Source organism: Peromyscus eremicus, chromosome 7, assembly GCF_949786415.1.
Source record: "Peromyscus eremicus chromosome 7, PerEre_H2_v1, whole genome shotgun sequence".
NCBI lineage: Eukaryota > Metazoa > Chordata > Mammalia > Rodentia > Cricetidae > Peromyscus > Peromyscus eremicus.
In genome coordinates, this window is record NC_081422.1 from 66,876,213 (window position 1) to 66,898,940 (window position 22,728).

Consider the following 22,728-nt stretch of genomic DNA (forward strand, 5'->3'; position numbering starts at 1 on the left):
CATGTCTGTGGGACCATCCCTAGGCAAGTGGGCCTGGGATGTATAACACAAGTAGAAGCGAGGCAGAAAGCGGCAGTCCTCCACGGTCTCCGCTTCAGTGTCTGCCTTCACGCCTGAGTTCCAGCCTTAACTTTCCTAGATGATTGACTGCAACGAGTAAGCCAAAAAGTCCTTTTCCTCCTCAGGCTGCTTGGGTCAGAGTGTTTTATCACAGCAACAGAACAAAACTCGGCTACTACAGAACTCAAAATCAATAGCACATTCACCCAAAACCTGTTTTGTTTTTTTTTTATAAAGGCCTAAAGGTCTAAATAGGCATTTCTAACACCAAAGCCATAAAAGAGGCCAATGTGGAAAACTATCTCTCCCCAAATCACTACTGATTAATGATCCAGGGCATGCAAGTTAAACCAGCAATGAGAAGATGTCACTTCACCACAGCAAGAATGATTTGCAAAAAGACGAAAGGTAATAAACATTGTTGAGAGCACAGAGAAAGGGGGACATTTGTACACTGTTGATGGGAATGTGAATTAGTATGGCCACTATAGAATACAGTACCGAGGTTCCCCCAAAGTCAAAAGTAGAACCACTGTCTGATATAACTACATCCCTAGTAGGTATATAGCCAAAGGAAATGGAATCAGTATGCTGAAGAGCCTCTGAACTCACATGTCGTGGTAACAACCTGTGTCCATCAACCGATAGATAGGCAAGTCATAGAGAAGAGCGAAGCCTTGTCATTGGTGGCAGTGTGGAGGGAACTGGAGAGGTCAGCTGCAATATCTGCTCAACACAGATGTTGCATGACTGCAGTGGGGCTAGAGAGAGGGCTCTGTGGTTTAGAGCGCTGCCTGCTCTTGCAGAGGACCTGGGTCTGGTTCCCAGCACCCACACGGCAGCTCCAGTAACCATTTCTCACTCCAGTTCCAGGGGAGCTGATACTGTTCTCTGGTCTCGGTGGGCATCAGGCACACAAGTGGTGCACAGACACACATGCAGGGAAACCCCCCGTGCACATCAAATCAAATCAAATCTCAAAAAATTCTTATCAAGACAAAAAGAAGATAATGCATGATTGTGTGAACGCATAGTCTTAAAAAGTGCTGCTCTCATAGAAATTGTAAGTGGATTAGTGAAAACAGGCTGGGGAGAGTAAGGGCAGGGAGACATGGGGAAAGTCTGGACAGCAGTTACTAAGACAGTCAGAAATACAGGTGTAGCAGCAAATGGGTTACAACAGTATCGTGCTGTGCATTACAAAAAGGCAGAGATAATATTTTTAGTTTCACCCTGAAGAAATAATGTTTGATGTATATTTACTGATTTAAAATTATGCAGTGCAGCTGGGCAGTGGTGGTGTACACCTTTGATCCCAGCACTCAGGAGGCAGAGCCAGGTGCATCTCTGTGAGTTTGAGGCCAGCCTGGTCTACAGAGTGAGATCCAGGACAGGCTCCAAAGCTACACAGAGAAACCTTGTCTCGAAAAACAAACAAACAAACAAAAAACCAAACAAACAAAATTAGTAATGCATCCCTGCATCAGGACATTACATGATATTCTATAACACACACAACTTTTTGTTTGTGTATATTAGTCAAAATTTAAAATTACTTATACTTAAGCCACATTTTTTTTTTGTAGAATCCCAAGGCATTTAGTTGCATCCTGAGTTCAAAAACGTTTTGCATTGTATGTGCCCCACAGTCAGTTTTACATATATGATAATGGTGGCCAATCTTTTTTTTTTTTAAATTTTATACAATGTATTCTAGTCACTCGTGATAGCCTCTCTTGGTTGTCAATTTGATACACTGGGAGGAGGGCGTCTCAGTTGAAGAATGGCCACCACCAGATTGGTCTGTAGGACATTTTCTTGACTGATGTAGAATTGCCCAGCCCACAGTGGGTGGTGCCATCCCTAGGCAGGTGGGCCTGGGCTGTATAAAAAGGTAGCTAGCCAGCCTGCTTGAGGGGACATTTGTCCCGGCCTCCCAGAGTACTGGGATTGCAAGGGGGCAGCCACACCTGCTCTGCTTTTAGGCCATGCTCTCCATCCTCACACTGGTCTCTTGCAGTTCCTCAAAATCACCATGTGTTTCCACTTGCTCCCCTAGCTATCCAGTGGCTTCTGCTCTAGGTAAGTCAACAGGTCTCATCCGTGTCTCTGAATCCTCAAAATATATCATCTCTAAAATGAGTTTATCAGGTCTGGAGTGATGGCTCGGTGCTCAAGAGCCCTTGCTGCTCTTCCAGAGGACCTGAGTTCAGGGCCCTGCACCCGCGTTGGGCAGCTCGCCAGGACCTGGGGATACTCGAGGGAGGACACTCACTCCCTTAGTCCATTGCAGTGGGAAGTCCGAGGGTTAGTTGTTTGTTTGTTTTTTGTTTTGTTTTGTGTGTCCGTCCGTCCGTCCGTCCGTCCGTCCGTCCGTCCTTCCTCCGTCCCTTGAGGCTTCAGCTGGGCTCCAGATGGCGGAAATCAACTCCCCTTGGATGTAAACTGATCCTGCTAGGGCTCAGCAACCGAACTTCGCGCCTTCTGGTTTGGTCCTATAGAAGGAGGCCCCTGCCTGGCAACGAAGATTCCCCGAGCTGATTGGATAGTGTGCCAGCCAATGGGAGGCTGGCTCCCGCTTGGGCGGGCGGCGCGCTCTGGCGGTTGCCGGGACACAGCGTAAACACTGTGCCGAGGCTGCCGCTGCTCGGGAAGACGCGTTTGCAGTTGAGGCAGGAGACACCCTTCTGGAGTTCAAGTCAGCTAACGATGGTGAGCAGCTTGGAGGCCGGCCGGGCCAGGGACTGGGGACCTCCCAACTGCATCTTTATTTACAGTCTAGAGCTCGCTACCTCTGAAATATAGTTCAAAGTGCGTAATCCGAGAGGTCAGTGAGAGGCTTTGAGTTGCTTTCTGGAAGGTTCTGGGTTGTTTTCTGAGGGACGCTCCAGGCGTTTCTGCACGTTTTCCCCCTCCCACCGATATAGATACATCTTAAAATCTGCTTTTTTTTCGGGTCAACTCTCTGAGTGGTGGTAAAGCTGCAGCTGGAGGGCTTGACATTATTTGTTCTCACTGGTACTGTTAAATTTTGAGTTAAGTTACTTCAACTTTTCCTGCTTCGCCTACAAAACGGAATATTATTAATATCCATTTAGTCAGTACGTCATTATGTTACCCTATCACATTTGAACTTCCATCTGGTGTACTATGAATTCAGGAAGGGGGCCGAAGACCCCTCAGACTGTTGCCTATTTTTACATCATTGGTTACAGGGATTTTCAGCAGTATCTTTTGGAAAAGGGGATCATGGAATATTGAAATATGTGTATTTCCCTCCCACCCCCCTCATCATAGGACCGCAAAAATAGAACTCTGAGCTTTAGTGAGCGGCACCAGAAATTAGTGGATGAAAACTTCCGCAAATCGTTGCATATGCAAATCTTGGATAAGTTAGAGAGGCAAGCCAGGAACCAGGTCGTGCAAAATGAAAACGACGAGCGGGTCGGACGGAAGAGACTCCTCAGGGTGCTGCAGAATGAGCAGTTTGAGCTGGACATGGAAGAAGCCATCCAAAAAGTAAGTGTCAGGGTTCGCTGTTCAATTTCCTTCACTGGGAAAATTTGGAAGAAGACTGCCAGTCCTGGTGTTGAGGAAACTGAGAAAGCTGGGAGCTGACTGAATCCTTCTGAGTCCTAGTTATTTCAGCTGAAGAACTTGGGGTCGGTTGGTCGGTCAGTTTTATGCTTTATCTATAAAATCCAATAATGGTACTCCCTGCCTAGGATTGCTTTAATAATGAGCAAATGTGAAAGCTTTAGAACAGTGTGTGGCAAGAGCATATAAGCATTCTTGATATTGAACATAAATATGAAATCCATAATTGTTAACGTCACAGTTTTGTTTATGTGAGTACAACTGTTGCCTTCTATAAGTTTCTAATAAGAAATTTAAGAATTCCTTTTTTAAAATTCCTGACATTAAACATAGACATTATTAAACAGTAGGAGATGAACGTGTGTATGAGGTATGCATTTATTCATATTTTTAATTTTTGAAGAATTCAGGCACCATATACATGTGTTTACATCCTGATCTACTGGCTAAATCTATTGTGAGTGTTTCTAAATATTTTTAGGAGATTGCAGTAGAGGAAACAGATGGGAAGTGATAGGTGGATTCTCGTAAGTATGAAAAGAGTATCCTCATATTTTATTAAGTTTTGAGCATTTATTAAGTGTGCTATGTGTCCAGTATTGTATTTTATGTATATTTTATTATTTATTTTATGGCTTATTTCCTTTTTATTGCCAAGTAGTGTTCTGTAGTGTGGATGTACCACAATGTACTTGACCCTCACCTTATGAGGAATTTCCAATACTAGACATTATTAATAAATTTGCCATAAATATTTAAATACAGATTTTTAAGTAAATGTGTCTCCTTTTCCTGAGACAAGTACTTAAGAATGTAGTTGTTTTATTCTGTGGTAATTGTATGTCAGCTTTATGACAGAGCGCCAGACTTACTTCCAGAGTGCCTGTGCTGGTTGACATTCTCACCCAGAAACGTGTGCACGGTACAGTTTCTCACTATGTAGTAGCACCACTGTTTTTTGGGTTTTTTTTTTAATGTATGTGTGTGTGTGTTTTAAATGGATGTTCCAGTATGTATGCTGTGATATCCCAGTGTAATTTTAATTTGCCTTATAAAATATTTGTTTTTATTATTTTTAATTGTGTGTAGATGTGTAGATATATTCATGGGAATGCAGGTACCCTCAGAGACCAGAGACATTGTATCTCTTGGATCTGGAGTAAAAGGTAATGGGGAGCCACCTGAGGTGGGTGCTGGGAACCAAACTCAGGTCCATCTCTTCAATTCCTAATCTGCATTTCTTGATGGCTAATGATTTTTCATTGTTATTTTTGTTTTGTTTGTTGGTTTATTTACTTTTGAGACAGTCTTGATATGTAGCCCTGGCCTGGAACTAAAGTCTGAGAGCAAGCTAGGCTTGGATGTCTGGTGGTGTTCTTGCCTTGATCTCCTGAGTTCTAGGTCACAGGCCTGCATCACCATGTGCTTCCTAACTCAGAAAGCAATGAGGCCTCCATATCTGCCCACCATTTTACAGACCACATAAGAGAAGCCAGTGCAGGGAAGGCCTGAGAGAGAACCAGAGAACACAGGAGGTACAATAGGGTAGTTTTATGTTAGTTTGACACAAGCTAGATTCATTTAGGAAGAGAGAATCCCAATTGAGGAAGTGACCAGACTGGCCTGTGGACCCATTTTCTTGATTAATGGTTGATGTGGGTGGATCCAGCTCACTGTAGTCAGTGTCACCCATGGGCTGGTCATCCTAGATTCTGTGAGAAAGCAGGCTGAGCAAGCCATGAGGAGCAAGCCACTAAGAAGCATCCTTTCTTGTCTTCTGCATCAGCTCCTGCCTCCACGTTCCTGCTCATTATGGACTATAATGTGGAACTGTAAGCTGAAATAAATCTTCTCCTTCCCAAGTTGCTTTTGGTCATGTGTTTTATCACAGCAATGGAAACCCTAACTTAGACAGGCTGTAATTGCTACAGATCATTGACTTAGGGGATAAAAGTGTGGAGGATGTAGGGGTTTGAGGGGGTGTAGGAGTGTCGGGGGGTGGGAGTGTGACCAATCTGTAAAATAAAGGAGACTGAGAAAGACAATTAGATATAATGTGTGGACCTTGTTTGGTTTTGACAAAAGCGTCTTTGAGATAGTTGGGGAATGAATGTGGGCAAGACCTTAGACCTCACTCAGGAAATATTGCTAATTTGTGGTGTGGTCATGAAAAAGAAATTCTTCTCGGGTAGCTCCACACGGAGCCGTTTCTGCAGTGGTCAGAGTGGCCAAGGCTATGTCTTATTTATCTGTTTTTTAAAGCTGTATTTATTTTTATGTGAATGTGTGCACTGTGTGCATGTCTGGCGCCAAGGAAGTCGGAAGAGGGCTCAGAGCCTCTGGAACAGAGGGTTGGGAGCCATCATGTGGGTGCTGGGAACCAAACCTGGGTCCTCTGCAAGAGCAGCCAGTGCCCTTAACCTTTGAACATCTCTCCAGCCTCCTGGGATTTGATTTAAAATACTGTGGCAGAGATAATGAGAGAATAAGACAATTTGAATGAAATTCGAGAGTAGAGAAAGAATTGTAAAATATTGGTAAATTTAGAAAAGAATGAATATATAGGTACATTAATATTCCTCACACTATTGGTAATATCTAATTTTTTCTATGGTAAGGTACTTGAAATGTTACTTGTTGAAATATTTTTTGTTTAAAGTACACAGTTGACTGTTGCCGTCAGGGCGCTTAGCTTGCTGTTCTGAAGCACAGGCCGCTTTGACAGTGAGAAGTCTGAGCTGAGGATGTAGGTGACTAACCATGCACTTCTCTGTCCAGGCAGAAGAGAACAAGATGTTGAAGGAGCAGCAGCTTGAACAGGAAGAGAGACTTGCAAATGAGCTGGCCAGACTGAAGCATGAAAGCCTGAAGGACGAGAAGATGAGACAGCAAGTGAGAGAGAACAGGTGTTGTGGTTTCCGCCCCTTGCGTTTGTCCTGTCCGTCACTGCGCCTTGGGTCGCCCTTAGCCCCAGAAAGGGAGACTCTTCATTAGGGTTCATTAGCCCTTAGGGTTCATGTTTTTCCTGGAAATACCACATTAACTTACAGACGCTCGTTGCAACGACTTTTGTTTGTTGTGGTGCCGGGTATTGAACCCAGGGCCTTCCGTGTGCTTGACAAGTGCTCCAGCACTGAGTCATAGCCTCAACCCATGAGTAGTTGAGAAACTCAGCTGCATTAATAGAAGTAAATGTGAATGTTGATGGGAAAACTCATTATCAGTCCCTTTGGCCTTTCCTTAAGGGTGACCTTTAAAATGATAATTCTAATTACAGAAATCCTGACTCATGGAATCTAGAATACCTGGCTTTTGTTGTTGTTTTTGTTTTAGATGGGGTCTCACTGTTTTGCCCTAGATGGCTTGGAACACCCTGTGTTGAGCAGGCTAGCCTCAAACTCAGAGATCCACCTGCTTTTGTTTCCCAAGTTCTGGGTTCTAGGGAAATTGCCACCGCTCCTCGCCCTATAATACATTTCTCAATGCTACTTAAGATTAAATTAAGTCAAGATTTAGGGGCACCAGAGCTGGAGATAAAGATGGAGTCTACTTCTCTAGGATAGAATAAAATGTGGTAGCGAAGGTAGTTTAATACTAACCTACTGCCAAGCTTTAAGGCCTGGGTTTGATCTCAAACCTACAGGGTGGAAGGAAAGGACTCCTACAAATTAAAGTAAATAAATACATGTACAGGAAGATTAAATTAGAAAAGATTAATCCTTCTCAAGCAGAAGGCTTTAGGGCTAACCTTTAAGTGTCTGTTAAATGTGATGAGTTAACTGGGGACTTGAGTGATACCAGTTGTATGCTTTGAGTAAATAAGAACTCACCAAATTATCTGTGAAGCTGAGTTCTTTTATTGTCTTCAAGTTTAAAGTTGCATTTTCCCCACAGTTTGGAACTCAGAGAATTGGAGCAGAAATTGAAAGCCGCTTACATGAATAAAGAGAGAGCTGCCCAGATTGCCGAGAGAGACGCCATCAAATACGAGCAAATGGTAAAGCTGCTTCGGGTTTCTGTGCGGTCATTTTTAGCTCTGTACTCAGGCCAGGTTGTGAGAGCAGTGCTCTGAAGAACCTGCTCAGCCAGGGTCCCCAAACTGTAATGTTCAGACTCTTAGTGATGTCCCCCGAGCTGAGCTTGCCTGAACGCTGGAGCCCTCAGGCCCAGGTAACTCCCCACACTGACTGTGTTCTTGAACTTTTACCGTGACAAGCTAACACAGTACAGCTGGCTCCTAAAATGTGGTGACTATGTTTTTCCACTTTTTATCCTTGAGTATTTATAGCTTGGTGGTTTTAGAAGCCTCTCCTTTCCCCAGGCCTCTGTTTCCAGCCCCCATTCTAACTCTTGTTTTCTGAGGTAACCTTGTTTTCCTGGTTTTCTGTTTTCATCCTTGTCCACCTCTTGAAGGCAAGGTTGTTCCCAGGAGAGCAAGTTTCAGGAGTATTCCAGCAGCCATGTCATGCAGTATGAAAATAAGACTTGCTGAGTTAACACATAAAACCAAGGTACATGGTATCACCTGAGCTCATTTTCACAGAGGGGCCAGACAATTACATATGTTTATACATGTGGATTGTGACTACCAGCAAACATGTTTATACACATAGGATTATAGGTGTGATAACACAATATTTAAACCAGTGTGGTGCAGCATGAGAACTCCTAGAAAAGGCTACTTTAGAAGATTCTAGAACAGTGGTTCTCAACCTTCCTAATGCTGCGACCCTTTAATACAGTTCCTCATGTTGTAGTGACCCCCCAACCATAAAATTATTTCATTGCTATTTCATAACTGTGATTTTGCTCCTGTTATGAATCATAATGTAAATATCTGATATGCAGGATATCTGGTGTGTGACCCATGTGAAAGGGTCATTCAACCCAGAGGGGTCGAGACCCACAGGTTGAGAACCACTCTTCTAGACCATGCTGCTAACTATGACAACCTGAGGAAAATGTGGAGACCTGTATGTGAGCTGTATCGTTTTGTTTTTCAATGATAAAATAGAACATTATGTACAGTTTGTTCAGTTGTTTGTAGTTTTAATTACTCTGATAGATGAGGTCATGCATAGCCATTGTAGATATTTGATTTCCAAAATTGCTACTATCTTCTACACCAAAATTGACTCACAAAATTAGAGTCATATACTCCTAGGACTTGACAAATGGAAGATCTATATACTTGTTAGGTCTTTTTTTATTTTTATTTTTATTTATGTGTGTGTGGTGTGTGTGTGTGTGTGTGTGTGTGGTGTGTGTGTGTGTGGTGTGTGTGTGTGTGTATGGTGTGTGTGTGTGTGTGTGTGTGTGTGTGTGTGTTTGCTTGTCCACATGCACTGTATGCATGCAGTGCCTATGATGGCCAGAAGAGGGAATTGGGTTCCCAGAGTTGGAGTTGCAAGCGGTTGTGAGCTGCCTACTGGGGGTGCTGGGAACCGAACACAGCTCACGTGAAGAACAGTAAGTGCTCTTCCTGGACTGAGCCATCTCCCCAGCCCTAGGTAGTGTTCTTATCTGTAAAGTTAGAGCACAGTGTTTCTTTAAGTCTGTGGTAATCTATATACATTTTTGTTGTCATATATATTTTTTGCTATCTTACATATTCTAGAAGAGTGTAACGCCGCATGAGCAAAGACAAGAGAACCTGTGTTTAAGTCGTGATAACTTAACATGCATGATGCCCGCCAGCTACTTTAGGAATTACCGCATTTGTTTTCCAGTCTGCTCCCTCTTTCTCTGTGCTGCTGACTGTCCCTGCATTTGGGATGTGGTCACACAAAGGGTAGTTTGAGTCATTACTCCAGTATGTTTAAAGTTATGAATTAGGCGGTTTGGAAATGCTGCAGAAAAGAAAGGCTCGTCTGTAACTCAGTGGGAGTGAGTGAAAATGAAGAGAACAGTCGCAGGGACGTAGGTGACCTTTGCAGTTGAAATCCCCACATTGAGCCTTAATAAATAACAGAAGGATGTGTGGCAGGAAGGAGCTTCAGCTGGGGGAACTTGAGAGTTCTTCAGAGCCCTTGAACAGCAGCTGGGCAGGAGGGGTGTTCCACGGCAGCTGGTGAACAGTGGCGTTAGTTACTGAGACTGCCTAGATCAGCTTACAGAGGAGGCAGAGGCTCGGCGGCCGAAGTAGTTACTAATAGAATACTTACAGCTTTACTCCGTATCTTCTGAATGTGGACTTTATTATCCTTGCCAGGTGTTGCCCTAAGAGTTTCTGCAAAGATTAGGAACACCCGTTCAGCGTCTGACTCATCACTCACACCCTCCAGGTCACAAAGGCTTCCTCTTCTTTTAACCTAATAGATAACAAATATTTACATAACAGGTTTCCCCCTGTGCAACTGTGTCTGTTTATAGTGCTGTAGTAAACTGTTCACTCCTGAAAGTGGGAAGATAAATGTTGTTTTAACGCTAGAAACGTGATGCTGAGATAGCCAGGACCATGATGGAGGAGCACGAGAGACTCCTGAAGGAAGAGAGCGCCAAGCAAGAGCTGCGGGACAAGGAGAAGGCCCAGTACAACCTGGACCTCGAGAAGCAGCTTGAAGACCAGGAGAGGAGGAAGCAGGAGGCGTATGAGCAGCTGCTCAAAGAGAAACTCATGATTGACGAAATTGTCAGGAAGATCTACGAGGAAGACCAGGTGTAAGTGTACCCCAGAGGTGCCCTGCCCAGTGTGTGTGCTCGTTTGTTGAACAGCTCTTCCTCATCTCTCAGCATGAGTATTAAAAGACGATCTGAAAAATAATAGACTTTACCTGTAAGTGGTAAATGACCGAAACCTTTGTTTTTCTTAAATCTGTATGTCTTATATGTCAGAACACGTGTTTTCTGATGCCTTTCCTTGCACACAGCTTGAGTGCAGAGTACTGGGTGGCTTCTGTGGACAGAGTGCCACCTTTCTGAAGTGAGATGTTTTAAATGTCACCATTAGAAGAGAGGCTGGGTAGTATTCATGGAAAGTCCATACTTGATACCCAGAAAGTGTGCTGCATTAGTGACTCGAAAGCAGTCTGTTTATGTTTTGTTGTTTTATTTCTGTAACTATGAAACCATCCCCCTGATTGCTTTTTAGGGAAAGACAGCAAAAGTTAGAAAAAAGGAATGCAATTCAGAAGTATAATGAAGAGTTCCAGAGGGAGCAAGCCCTCTGGAGACAAAGGAAGCGTGAGGAGATGGAGGAAGAAAACAGGAAAATCTTAGAGTTTGCCAACATTCAGCAGCAGAGAGAGGGCGAGCGGCTGGCCAGAGTTCAGCAGAGTGAGGAGAAGAGGGCCCAGCGTCAGACTTTGGTATGAAAAGAACGACTTTTTAAAGAGTGCAGAACTCCTGAAGCGGTTGCCTGATTCAGGTTTCCTAAACATGTGTTTTCTTTTCTTTCTTTTCTTTTTTCTTTCTTTTTTTTTTTTTTTTTTTTTGGCTTTTTTGAGAGAGGGTTTCTCTCTCAAAAAAAGAAAAAAAAAAAAAGGTGTAGCCTTGCACCTTTCCTGGATCTTGCTCTGTAGACCAGGCTGGCCTCGAACTCACAAAGATCCACCTGGCTCTGCCTCCCGAGTGCTGGGATTAAAGGTGTGCGCCACCACCTCCGGCTAACATGTGTTTTCTTTACAGCTGATGCAAAGGTTGGAGGAAATGCTGCGGCAGCGTGAGGACCTGGAGCAGGTTCGGCAGGAGCTGTACCAGGAGGAACAAGCCGAGATCCTGAAACTGAAAGTAAAAGTAAGTCAGAGCCAGAGAGTGACTAGGGAAGAGAGGATTCTGAGATGAAGCTGGAGGAAGACAGCGCAGTTAAACTCAGCCACATTAGTGATTGCATTGTATGTCAACGGCATAAATACTGCGGTTAGAAGACCAAGATTGTCAAATCTGATCACAGTAGAGCATCCTAAAGAACGTGATGTGTCGTTCACAGTCCGCACAGCTTACATGAGCACACATGGAAGGGACCTCAAAGCAGTGTGGAGGACAATTCAGGTGAAAGCAAACTGGGGTGTGTGTGTTAATATGAGACAAAGTGAACTTTGGGACAGGGAAGTTTTTAATCAACTCCATCCAGGTAACTGTGATAATCCTAAGGTCTATGAATTTTAACAGTACAGCTTCCTGACACGTGAGAGAAAACTGGCGGGAGTGAAAGGGGAAGTAGAAGAGGAGGAGATCTCAGTATTCCTCTGTCATTAATATGCCTGAGTCCCCAGAAACAGAGTACGCTCCTAATGACGGCATTGCCTGACCACGCTGATCCAGCCAATGTTAGAGAAGACTCCACCCAACAAATAGCAGCTCCCAGGACACAAAGCAAACTCTCTACATTCACAAGATCTTAAGCCATCAAATCTGTTTTCTCACTACAGTGGAGGATCAGTAATGAGAATGACCATATAGTCCTGAAGTATACAGTAATGAAACAATGCATTTCTAGATAAGCAATGAGCAAAGGAAAGATACTTCTTACTGAATGGTGGTCATTTTTAAAATGGAGCAAAACATGTAGGATATAGCAGAGGTTAGTGGACAGTATTATCTTTAAGTACATTCTTAGAAAGGAATAGGTACAAATCAATGATCTTGTGCTTACACATGTATTTATACACAAATGTTCATAGCAGGATTTCTGATAGCTAAAATATGAAAGTAGCCTGCATGTCCATGATGGGTGTATAAACAAGATGCTGTACTGAGTCTTTAGGTGTGTTAAAGAGCACTCAATGTTCTGTGAATGGATGATAGAGTAGAACTTCATGAGATAGCTGCTTTCCTGGGGCAGCATCCTATGGAAATTCGCCTTTTTTTTTTTGTCCTTCAGGAGCAGCTGTGGGGCACATTTGTAAGATTAACCATGCTGGCAGCTTCTCCACAGTGGGGGAAGAGTTTTGGCAGCCAGGAGCAGACCTCTCTACCCATCCCTCACCAACTGGACAGTTACTGATGAGTGATGGCCCCTCTGTCCTTCCTGGGGAAGGTCCTGAGAACACAGCCTCTGTGCCCACAGTGTAGCCATCTTCCCAACGTGCCCTGTGTTGGCTTTTCTTCTTTCCTGCTACACTCTGTTTCTCACTGCTGCTTCCTGGAACTGTCTCCATAATGCAGCACCTACATACATGTCCTTGTTTAATGCTGTGATTCTGCCAGAGAACCTAGAGAATCTCTGTAAAATCACTGGGGTCAGAGTGACTGACTGTACAGCAAATTACCTTTTTTTTTGGTGGGGGTGTTTCTCTGTGTAGCCCTGGAACTTGCTTGTAGACCAGGCTGGCCTCAAATTCAGAGATCCACCTGCCTCTGCCTCCCGAGTGCTGAGATTAAAGGTGTGCACCACCACCACCCAACAATGTACAGCAAATGATCTGAAGGTTTCGAGACCATGTAACAAGGTTTAGAACACAGGAAAGGACAGGAAGTTTGGCAACTCATACTGATAACTAGTATAGTCCTCATTGCAGACCTAGCAGAGGGTGTGTAGACATTTTCACAGCAGAACAGTACTTTGGCCAAATACCTCTCTCTCTCTTTTTTTCCAAGATGGCTTCACTGTTGAATTAAATCAAATTTTGATTAGGTGGTAGATTCCCAGGACTTCATACATATATATATATGCATATATATACATATATATAATAATCTAATATATATAGATATTAGATTTAGTACTATATGGAGCACATTACTATGTGCAGAGGGATGTGATAAACTCAAGAGGCATTCGAGATTAAATATCACACACTAAACTGTCTTCTCCAAGCCTTTGATGTCTGTGCAAAACATGGCAAGTAAGTACAAAATACTCAGTATAAAACATCATGTGCCCAGACCCTCAAAGAGCAAGAGACTGTCTTTGAGGCGCTTTGTTACTTTCGGAATGGGATGAGTAAGGCATATGCACATCACCTAGAGTGTGGGGGCGGGTACAGACGTTAAGGGTGTTAGAGCAGATGGACATTAGCTGACTAGAGTGAGTGTACAACATTGGCTGCCGAGCGTTTGTGCTCGGATTCGGCAAGGATGACTAGGTTAGAAAAGGTGAGCTAATTTGTGCCAGTTCTAGTTGAGCAGGTAGATGATAGGACAGAAGTCCAAGACGTAATTAATAGAGTTTAGGTGTCAGGAAATGTGATGGATGATTACTATAAAAATTTTACATTTTTTCATATATGCTTACAGGAAAGGAATTTAGTTGTGTCCAATAAGTTTCTATTTCCCTGAAAAACTTCTAATTCCATTGCTAGATAACTGGTTTTTTAAACTGTTTTGGAGGTTTGTTTTTTGAGAATGATAGGAGGGTTGGAATACTAAAGTAAGTATATGCAGCTTTGATTTCACAAAGGGAAGAAGTTACAAACTGGAAAATGTGTGTGGACAGATGATAGAATTGTTCAGGGTTCAAGATCAGTAAACTCGGGTGTGTCCTCTCACAGCAGTTACACATTCATTCTGAGCTTAGAAACAAGACAGCAGCTATATACAACTTAAAATCTGAGAATAAATGACTGCCATGCCATAGAACTAAGGGATTAGAGCACCTGCTGCTTCTGGAGGAGCCAAGGGCTTGTAACTCCAGTTCCGGGGTACCCAACATCCTTTTCTGGCCTTAGTGGGCCTCTCACACATACATGTGCATATGCACGTGCAGACACACACATATAAGTAAAAAATAATTTTTTTAAAAGAACATGACATTTTATTCAAATAGTCCTAAGTGGGACAGAGTGTTGTCATGAAAAGGCTTAATTCTGTTTATGTGATTTCATATTGTAATGCACATCAAACCCAAATCTGCCCTTCTCTTTTGTCTTCTTGTTTCCTGAGACAGCATCTCACTAGCTCACATTGGCTTCAAGCCCCTGGTCCTCCTGCTTCTGCCCCCTGTGTGCTGAGATGGCCCCTCACGAAGGTGCAAGGAAACCCTTAACTCTGGCTCCATCACTGTGCAGGAGGAAGCGGAGCAGAAGCTGCGGAAGCAGAGGGAGATGAAGCAAGACTTTGAGGACCAAATGGCACTGAAGGAAATAATACTCCAGGCTGCCAAAGAGGAGGAAGAGACCTTTAGAAAGGCCATGCTGGCTAAGTTTGCTGAGGATGACCGCATAGAGCTCATGAATGCCCAGAAACAACGGATGAAGCAGCTGGAGCACAGACGGGCGGTGGAGAAACTCATTGAAGAACGGCGCAGCCAGTTCCTTGCAGACAAAGTAAGGAAAGCCTTGGGGTCTGTGGGTCTCACTGAACAGCAACCAGCTCTTCTAGTCCTCAGTAAACGTTTGCTGAGCACAGCCTCCTTTGTGGCCCTCCCCTTCAGGTGAAGCAGGTCTCAGCAGTTCCACTGTAGGTGTCCTGGAGGCTGGCCCACCCGCAGCTTCCGGGGATTCTTTGATTGCTGCAGAACCGTTTTGTCAGAACCTGGAATTACACACACCTGACTTCACCTGAGCACTGGGGATATGAACTCAGGTCCTCGTGCTCGTGTGGCAAGCACTTTATCCACCGAGCCATTTACGTGTCATATAATGCTAGGTATTTGTTTACTAGTCTTACATGATCTGTAAGTTTACTGAGTGATCATTTATTAAGGCATCTAGAAACTGGTTATTGAGGCTTTTATATGCTGGTGCTGAGAACCAACATCTGTGCCATCCATGAATTTACAGTCTTGGTTGAGAAAAATTAAAAATCAAGTATATTTCATGTGTGATGACAAAGGTATGGAGGTGTTGGTATAGCGGGGAGGAATCACACATTGTGCTACTTTCGTACATTAAGAGGGTTTCCCCCGAGAGAAGTCACTGGAGAATCAGGAAGATTTCGTGTCAAGGTTGGCATGCAGAAGGATGACTCACGTGGCAGCATTGAGAGGAGATGTAGCAGGGCTGATACCGGATCCGGGGAGAGCAGTCAGCAATGTACTGGGTCTCAGTGAGAAGCGGTAGTATATGCAAACAGAGAAGGGTCCCACAGATGCCAGCCCCGCAGAACTGATGAGGAGGAGACCAGTTAGACCTGGAGAGGTGAGGACTGAAGGTGACTACTGATGACAAGTCCGGTCACTTCCCTCTTCAGTGAGAAGGGTGTGTCCTACAGATTATGTAGAGGGAAGAGCAGATTTTGAAGGAGTATGTATTCACATTGATTTTTGTGGCCAGAGGAGGTTGATTGTTAGAAATGTAGACTTAGAAGTTGTACAGGGAACAGAATGTAAGTTTGACATACTGACTTAAATATTTATGTTCCATTGACAAAATTGAGAGACTCCTCAGATGGTATGTGTCACTGAACGGATATGTTTGAGGAACCTAACATAGTCATGTGTGCATACTTTAAGAGATGAAGCTTCCTAGGCATACAGTCAGAGCTGTGCGTACCAGAAGTGGCAGTCCTAACCTACGGACTGTGAACAGCAGCAGTAGGAGGTGACAGAGAGAATGTGAATATTCTTTTTTTAAAAAAGTAAATAAAACTGTGTGGTCATTTCCCCTTTGCATATAGGGTGGAAAGAAGGAGTCAAAATAATCCAAAGGTTTCAAGTATGACGAACTCAAGGACACCTGTGCAGTTCCCTTTTAGAGGGAAGCTTGGGTTGTTTTGGTTTGTTTGTTGAAGAAGTGCTTACCTGGGATTAAGCAGCAGGAAGAGGTTTATGTGAGATGTTGGTCTAATAACGAGAAAGCATCCGGGGGTTTAGGATTGAGTTCTGGAGAGCACTGTAGCTTAAGATGAGGAGGAAGAAAAAACCAAAAACACGTTCCAAAAGCTAAAAGACTGGAAATGGCATAATCACAGAAAACCAAGAGCCCAGCAGGCTCTCCTGCTTCCTGCCATTTCTGCTTGGTCTCCTTGTAACTGGTCAGTCTGCCAGTCAGTGATTTTTATAACTCTCCTGTCCCTTTCACACTTAAGCCTCAGTGGACTCTTAATCAGATAAAAGCCTCCATTGCTTAGGCTTGGTGTAAATCAGTCTTGGCCTGGATGTAGCCTTGAAGGGAGATCATGACCTAGTGCAGTTTGCCTGACACGTGGTAAATATTTATAGATGTTGAGTTAATGAAGGCAATAGCTGTTAGCACAGTAATTAAGAAGGCAGACAAGGAAAACGCTTTGGAATTGCCTGGAAGGCCTTGAGTTCCCTCCTGTAAAAGGGTAGGACCAGTGATGGACCGGCATATCAAGGGTTACAGAAGCTGATCAGAACACTCATAGATAACCCAGCCAGACATGTCCGCATGGAAATCACTAAAGCCACCCAGTGACACACATATACAACTTAGGTTTGGAAACAGCAACAATTTTGTTTTGGCCCAGGGGCAGATGTAGATGTCTTAACTACAGAACTTAATAATTTATGACACTGTGTAGCCCTAAAAGCAGTAAACTGCTCATTTGTATTTTAGAGAGAGGCCTAAGTAGGTGTCTATAATCCTGTCTCCTCTAAGAATGTGTGTGTGGTTTAGACAACATCCTAACTACTCCCTAAGGCGTTTCTTACCACAATCTATTCAGACCTTGTCCCACACCTTTCTAAACCTCACGCACTAACTTACTGTAGAATTATTCAACAGAAGGATGAGCACTTAGTGTGGGGTAGCACACAAGAAAGGAAATCCTGTATTGTGCCGAAGTTAGAGAGGTTACACGGTCTGATAAAAATGTAGTAAGAGGGGCTGGGCTGGGCTCTGGGGAGAGTTCTTAGGTAGCCTGTGTGAAACCCAGGCTCCGTTCCCACCACCGCAGATCCCGCTCAGTAGTCCTTATTTGGGAAAGGCTTGTGTGTCCCGAAGGGCCCTAAGACTGTGCAGACAGCATCCCATCTGCATTGTATGGCTCAGGGTGTTCAAAGGTTCAGAATTCTCCAGAAAAGCACCAGAGCTCCTGTGCTGGGACTCTGACCTCTGCAGTGTGCTGCCCACCTGAATTCACAAAACTAGATCCTCAGACAACCCTGGTCTCTTTTGTGCATTAGGATTTTTTTATTTTTTTGTCTTACACTGTAAACTATTTTGAGTATCCTGGGTACCTGGTATATGGTGGGAACTCCATAAATGTTTGCTGAATTTATTAGGAAATTGCTCCTTTGAATACATTTTTTTCTTGAGATTGAAAGTTTTCCTAAAAATACATACTTGCCTCTTTAAAATTTGCTGTCATAAGGGCTAGGACTGTAGCTCAGTGGTAGAGTCTTGCCCAGCAGGTGCAGGGCCCTGGGCACGAACACCCGTTCTACTGAGTAAAGAAGAACAAAAATGTGGGCGGGACAATGATGATGACAATACAGGTGTGTTGTCCTTTCCTAAACAGAAATGGAGGAGGAGTGGATAGGGGTGGGAACAGAGGGTTGAGGGAGAGAGACTGGGAAGTGGGGGGGCAGGGACTGCAGCCAGGATGTAAAATAAATAAACATAAAAATAAAAGAATTCAATCTTTTTATTAAAAAACTACAGGTATGTATATTTATCTATGTAAAAGACATACACTCTTGTCTTCTAAACTTACAATTAGCCCATCAAGATTATCATTTAGTTCCCTGCAAGAACAGTTTCATGTGTAAACTTCCTAAGAGATTAATGTGTTTTGTGACAGTAAAGACACTTTGCTTTCTTTTCCAGCAACGCGAGCTGGAGGAATTGCAGCTCCAGCAGAGACGGCAGGGCTGCATCAATCAGATCATTGAAGAAGAAAGGCTGAGACTCCTCAAAGAGCATGCTACGAAACTGCTAGGCTACCTCCCCAAAGTGAGTGAGACTCCGTTAGTGTGTGATCCTCATGATGTATAATAATGGATGCTAGAATGTCAGAGGGTGTGCCTTCCTGTGCTTTCGTGCTGTTCTGAAGGAGCAGTGGGGTCCTGGCCAGTGCTGAAGCCCCGTAGTCCTTTGAAACACCTCTATAATAAGGGTTGGTCTTGGAACGTTATTAGCTATCTAAGCCAGAGTTATGGAACTTCTTTTGTTTCTTACTTACTTACTTGCTTACTTTTTGAGACAAGGTCTTTTGCAGCCTGGCCTGGAACTCCCTATGTAGCTGAGGATGACCTTGAACTTTTGGTCCTCCTGCTTCTACCTTCCGAGGGCTGGGACTACAGGCTTGTGCTACTTTGCTGAGCTTATTCGGTGCTGGGGATCTAGCCCAGAGCCTGCACACACTAGGGCTTTATCCAGTGAGCTGCATCCTCAGTCCCTGAGTGAACACTTTTACGGCCCTTTGTTCTCCTGGTGCATGGGGCATCTAAAAACAAACTACCCTAGAACGACTATATAAGGGCAAGCATGGGAGCCTGGGCATCGGGGATACGCATGCGTGTGTATAGACCTGAGTCAGAGATGAGCCCGCTCTGTTAGAGATCGTGCTGTAAGTAGGTACTGGGCAGCCTCCACTTTTGAGAGTAAGTCCGAAAAGCAGTGGATTTTCATGTGTATCTGAGACACAGTGACTGCCAATAATGAGCTTTCTAGTCCGTATAAACATGAAGATTCATAAAGCCATAGTCCTTCAAATATACAAGTCATTTTGTTTGAGGTCATTATTGACTGTGTAGAATCAAGTATGTGTTTTGTCTTCAGTCCCTAACCAATAAAAGGAGAAGAAAAATTACTCAAAGTTCTTGGCCACAGGGTCTTGCAGTCTAATTAGCTAGGTAGATTTAATACAAAATGATAAATTGATGTTAAAACCCACCATGACTGCTATATTTAATAAAACAGGCTGAATGCTAAGAGGACTTTTGGATTTCAACCTTTTAGTGAGAGAATACTTCTGTAGGGCAGACAGGACCTATTAGAGTTAAACTTAATGTCCCAAAATGAGCTTCGAACTGAAGCAAGAAGCATGTAGCCATGCAGTAATGTAGCCTAGGTCAGCCTGATCACGCTTCCCACCCCTCCGCATATACTACGACAGCTTGTCGGCTCGTTTAGACGAGGGTGGAGCAGAGCGGCCCTAAGCTCCCTCCTTCCAGGAAGTGTAGGCAGTCATAGTTGTGGATCTGTGCCCTTGCGCCCCCTCCACTCTGAAGGTGACAGTCAGGAGCTGAGGCAGCTCAGTGGAGCCATAGTCTTGGGAAACTAAGTTTCATTCACCTGTTGGATGGATTTCATTTATTAGCTTTGTGTCCATGCATGCTATCCCTAACACATTCAAAAGTAACCAACAAAATGCTTTTTTGCAGGGAGTGTTTAAAAGAGAGGACGATGTCGACATGCTTGGTGAAGAGTTTAGGAAAGCGTATCAGAAGAGGAATGAAGTTGGAGAGAAGTGATGATTGATCAGCAGGAGCTGATGGGACCTGGATTTTTCAGAGGCTACCACTAGATGTCAGTGTAACTGCTGTTTATAATTGGTGACAGGTCCCGGTGTCTGTCTGCATGTTCTACCTCCTGTTTCACCATTTATACACAGTTAGACAACAATTAAACACATCAGTACTCTAACTGCAGAATCAGTCACTTGTATTCATTGTGCATTCTTCGAGGCTGTCATGTTGCAGAATTCCATCGAACCACAGCAGCCAAACAGAAGTAACTGGTCAATGCTTCCAGTATTGTTCAGAGATTTTTCTGTATATTCATCCTTATGACAGTACAGATATCTCTTCAATACACTGCTTTTTTAAAATTTATATATTCCTGATAATGATTATTCTCATGAGAAACCCACATACTGGCTGTTTGCTATGACGTGTGTATACTCATTCCATTCCCACCAAGAGCCTGTAGTGGTTCCTTTTTCTCCATAGCCTCTCAAACAGCTGTTATCCTTTATTTTTATTTCGTGTTTATGGGGATTTGTCTGTATGTTTGTATGTACATCACATGTATGCAGTGCTTGAGGGAGGCCGGAAGAGGGTGTCAGATCTCCTAGAACTGGAGTTAGAGACAGCTGTGAGCTGCCACGTGGGTGTAGAGGATCTTCAAGAGCAGCCAGTGTTCAGAACTGCTGAGCCATCTCTCCGGTTCCTATCTCATATATGTGTGTGATATCATATATGTGATGTTATGTACTATACATGCATATATATGCTTATACACACACATTTAAAGCTGTTTTAATCTGGCTGAGGTGTTTGCTCATTGTAGTTTTACTGTTTATTTCCCTGAAAGGAATGTTAGTGGTTGGTTGTACGTCTTCAAGAAATGTCTATTTAGGTCTTTTTGCTCTCTTGATCTCTCTCCCTCTCCCTTGTCTTTGTCCCCCTCTCCCATGGTTCCCCTCTCCCTCTCTCCTTGCTATTGAGTTAGAATCCATACATGGTTGGTTTTCTGGGTTTTGTTTTGTTTTTCAGAGACAAGGTCTCTGTGTAGCTCTGGCCACCCTGGAACTCCCAAAGATCAGCCTGCCTCTGCCTCCCAGGTACTGGGATTAAAGGCATGCGCCACCATGCTAGGCTCACGCATGTTTTGGATTTTAACATTTTTAACCTATTCTGTGGTCTGTTCCCTCTCTCTCTCTTTCTCTCTCTCTCTGTTGTTTCCCTTGCTGTGCAGCTTTGTGATAACTGCTTTTGTGTGTCATATCTTAAAAAAACCAAACCAAACCAAAAAAACCCTGCCTGGTTCCACATGGTGGCGGGCGCTTCCTGCCCTTTTCTACCTCCATGGCTAACACCTCGTTAGTGCAGCGTCTTGTAGCTGGCTTTGAATTAGCTGGGGTTTGCCTATTGCTCGTATTCTCAAGGTCACTTTGGTGATGTGTGCTCTTGTAGTTCTGTGTGGCTTACATAATTGTTTTTCCTGTTTCTGAAGAAGGCTCTGGGTGTTGCCACAGGGACTGCATTAATTATAGACCTCTCTGGGCAGTCTGTATAAAGACTATTTATTGTCTCTAGTTTCCTTCATCAATATTTTATAGTTTTCAATACAGACATCTTCAATCTCATTGGTTAAATTTAGTCTTAAATGTTTTTGTTAGATATTACAAATGGGATTACTGTAAATTTTCTTTCACACTTGGCCATCTGGGCATGAAAATGCCACGTCTTTCCCTTGTGTGTGTTATGCTAGGGCTTGAGCCTGGGGTCTCTTATGTGCTCTGTATGTGCTCTACCACTGAGCTATAGCTCAAGCTGTGATTTTTGCTACTGTTGCTTCTGAGTCTTATGTGTTGGTTTTATATCGTGTAACTTTACTCAGTTGATTTGATCTGAAAGATTTTTTTTTTTTTTTTTTTTTTTTTTTTTTTTGGTTTTTTGAGACAGGGTCTCTCTGTGTAGCTTTGCGCCTTTCCTGGAACTCGCTTTGGAGACCAGGCTGGCCTCGAACTCACAGAAATCCGCCTGGCTCTGCCTCCCGAGTGCTGGGATTAAAGGCGTGCGCCACCACCGCCCGGCTGAAAGATTTTTGATAATGGACAGTTCAACTTTTTCTTCTCAGTCATATTTTTTCTTTCTCTTGCTTGTTATCTCCTGTTGGCACTTCTGCTATGATTAAAAAAAAAAAAACATTTTACATGTTTTTGCCTACATGTATATGTACTACATGTATGCAGTGCTCAAGAAGGCCAGAAGAGGGCATCATATCCACTGGAACTGGAGTTACATATGATTGTGAGCCACCATATGGGTGTTGGAAACCAAACTTGAGTCCTCTGCAAGAGCAAGCAGCCAGTGCTCTTCACTGTCTGATTTCAGGACTTGCAGGTGTGGCCAACCTGGCCTGTGGTCAGGACAGCTATGAATACAGCCCAACACAAAGAGCAAATTTACAATACTATGAAAATATTTGTGTTTATTTGTAATTCTGTGGCACAGTTCTCCAGGGTGAACTTTGTAGATACACAAATATGCGAGGATAAGCTTCAACTTTTCCTGCTCGGGATGTTCGCCAGCCTTTTGTCATCTGTTGAAATATATTCCTTCTGTAACCTACTCTGTGGACAGTGTTTGTTGTGAATGGTGTTCAGTCTTGGGCTTTTCTGCTCTACTGAATTTGCAAACTTTCTTCATTCTCTCATTGTGACATATCTTTATTGATTTGAATGTTGAATCAACTAGGATGAAACCCACTTCATCATGGTGAGTTCATTTTTATTCACTGTTGGAAGTTGTTTGCTAGGGTCATGGTGAGCATTTCTGCA

The 22,728-nt window shown here is 43.5% G+C and overlaps 1 protein-coding gene across 1 annotated transcript; it reads left to right on the forward strand.

Moving 5' to 3' along the window:
• The first annotated feature begins 2,648 nt into the window (after positions 1–2,648).
• Mns1 (meiosis specific nuclear structural 1) lies at positions 2,649–20,087 on the forward strand. Its single transcript, XM_059268219.1, has 10 exons — positions 2,649–2,772; positions 3,358–3,579; positions 6,436–6,563; positions 7,552–7,654; positions 10,088–10,317; positions 10,748–10,964; positions 11,284–11,391; positions 14,604–14,861; positions 18,267–18,392; positions 19,826–20,087. Exons 1-10 carry the CDS (start codon positions 2,770–2,772, stop codon positions 19,913–19,915), a joined length of 1,485 nt encoding a protein of 494 aa, XP_059124202.1. The 5' UTR covers positions 2,649–2,769; the 3' UTR covers positions 19,916–20,087.
• Positions 20,088–22,728: the final 2,641 nt, after the last annotated feature.

Coding starts and splice junctions, on each gene's coding strand:
- Mns1 (XM_059268219.1), top strand. Junction 3,580..6,435: donor TGGAAGAAGCCATCCAAAAA/GTAAGTGTCAGG, acceptor TTCTCTGTCCAG/GCAGAAGAGAACAAGATGTT. Junction 18,393..19,825: donor TGCTAGGCTACCTCCCCAAA/GTGAGTGAGACT, acceptor GCTTTTTTGCAG/GGAGTGTTTAAAAGAGAGGA.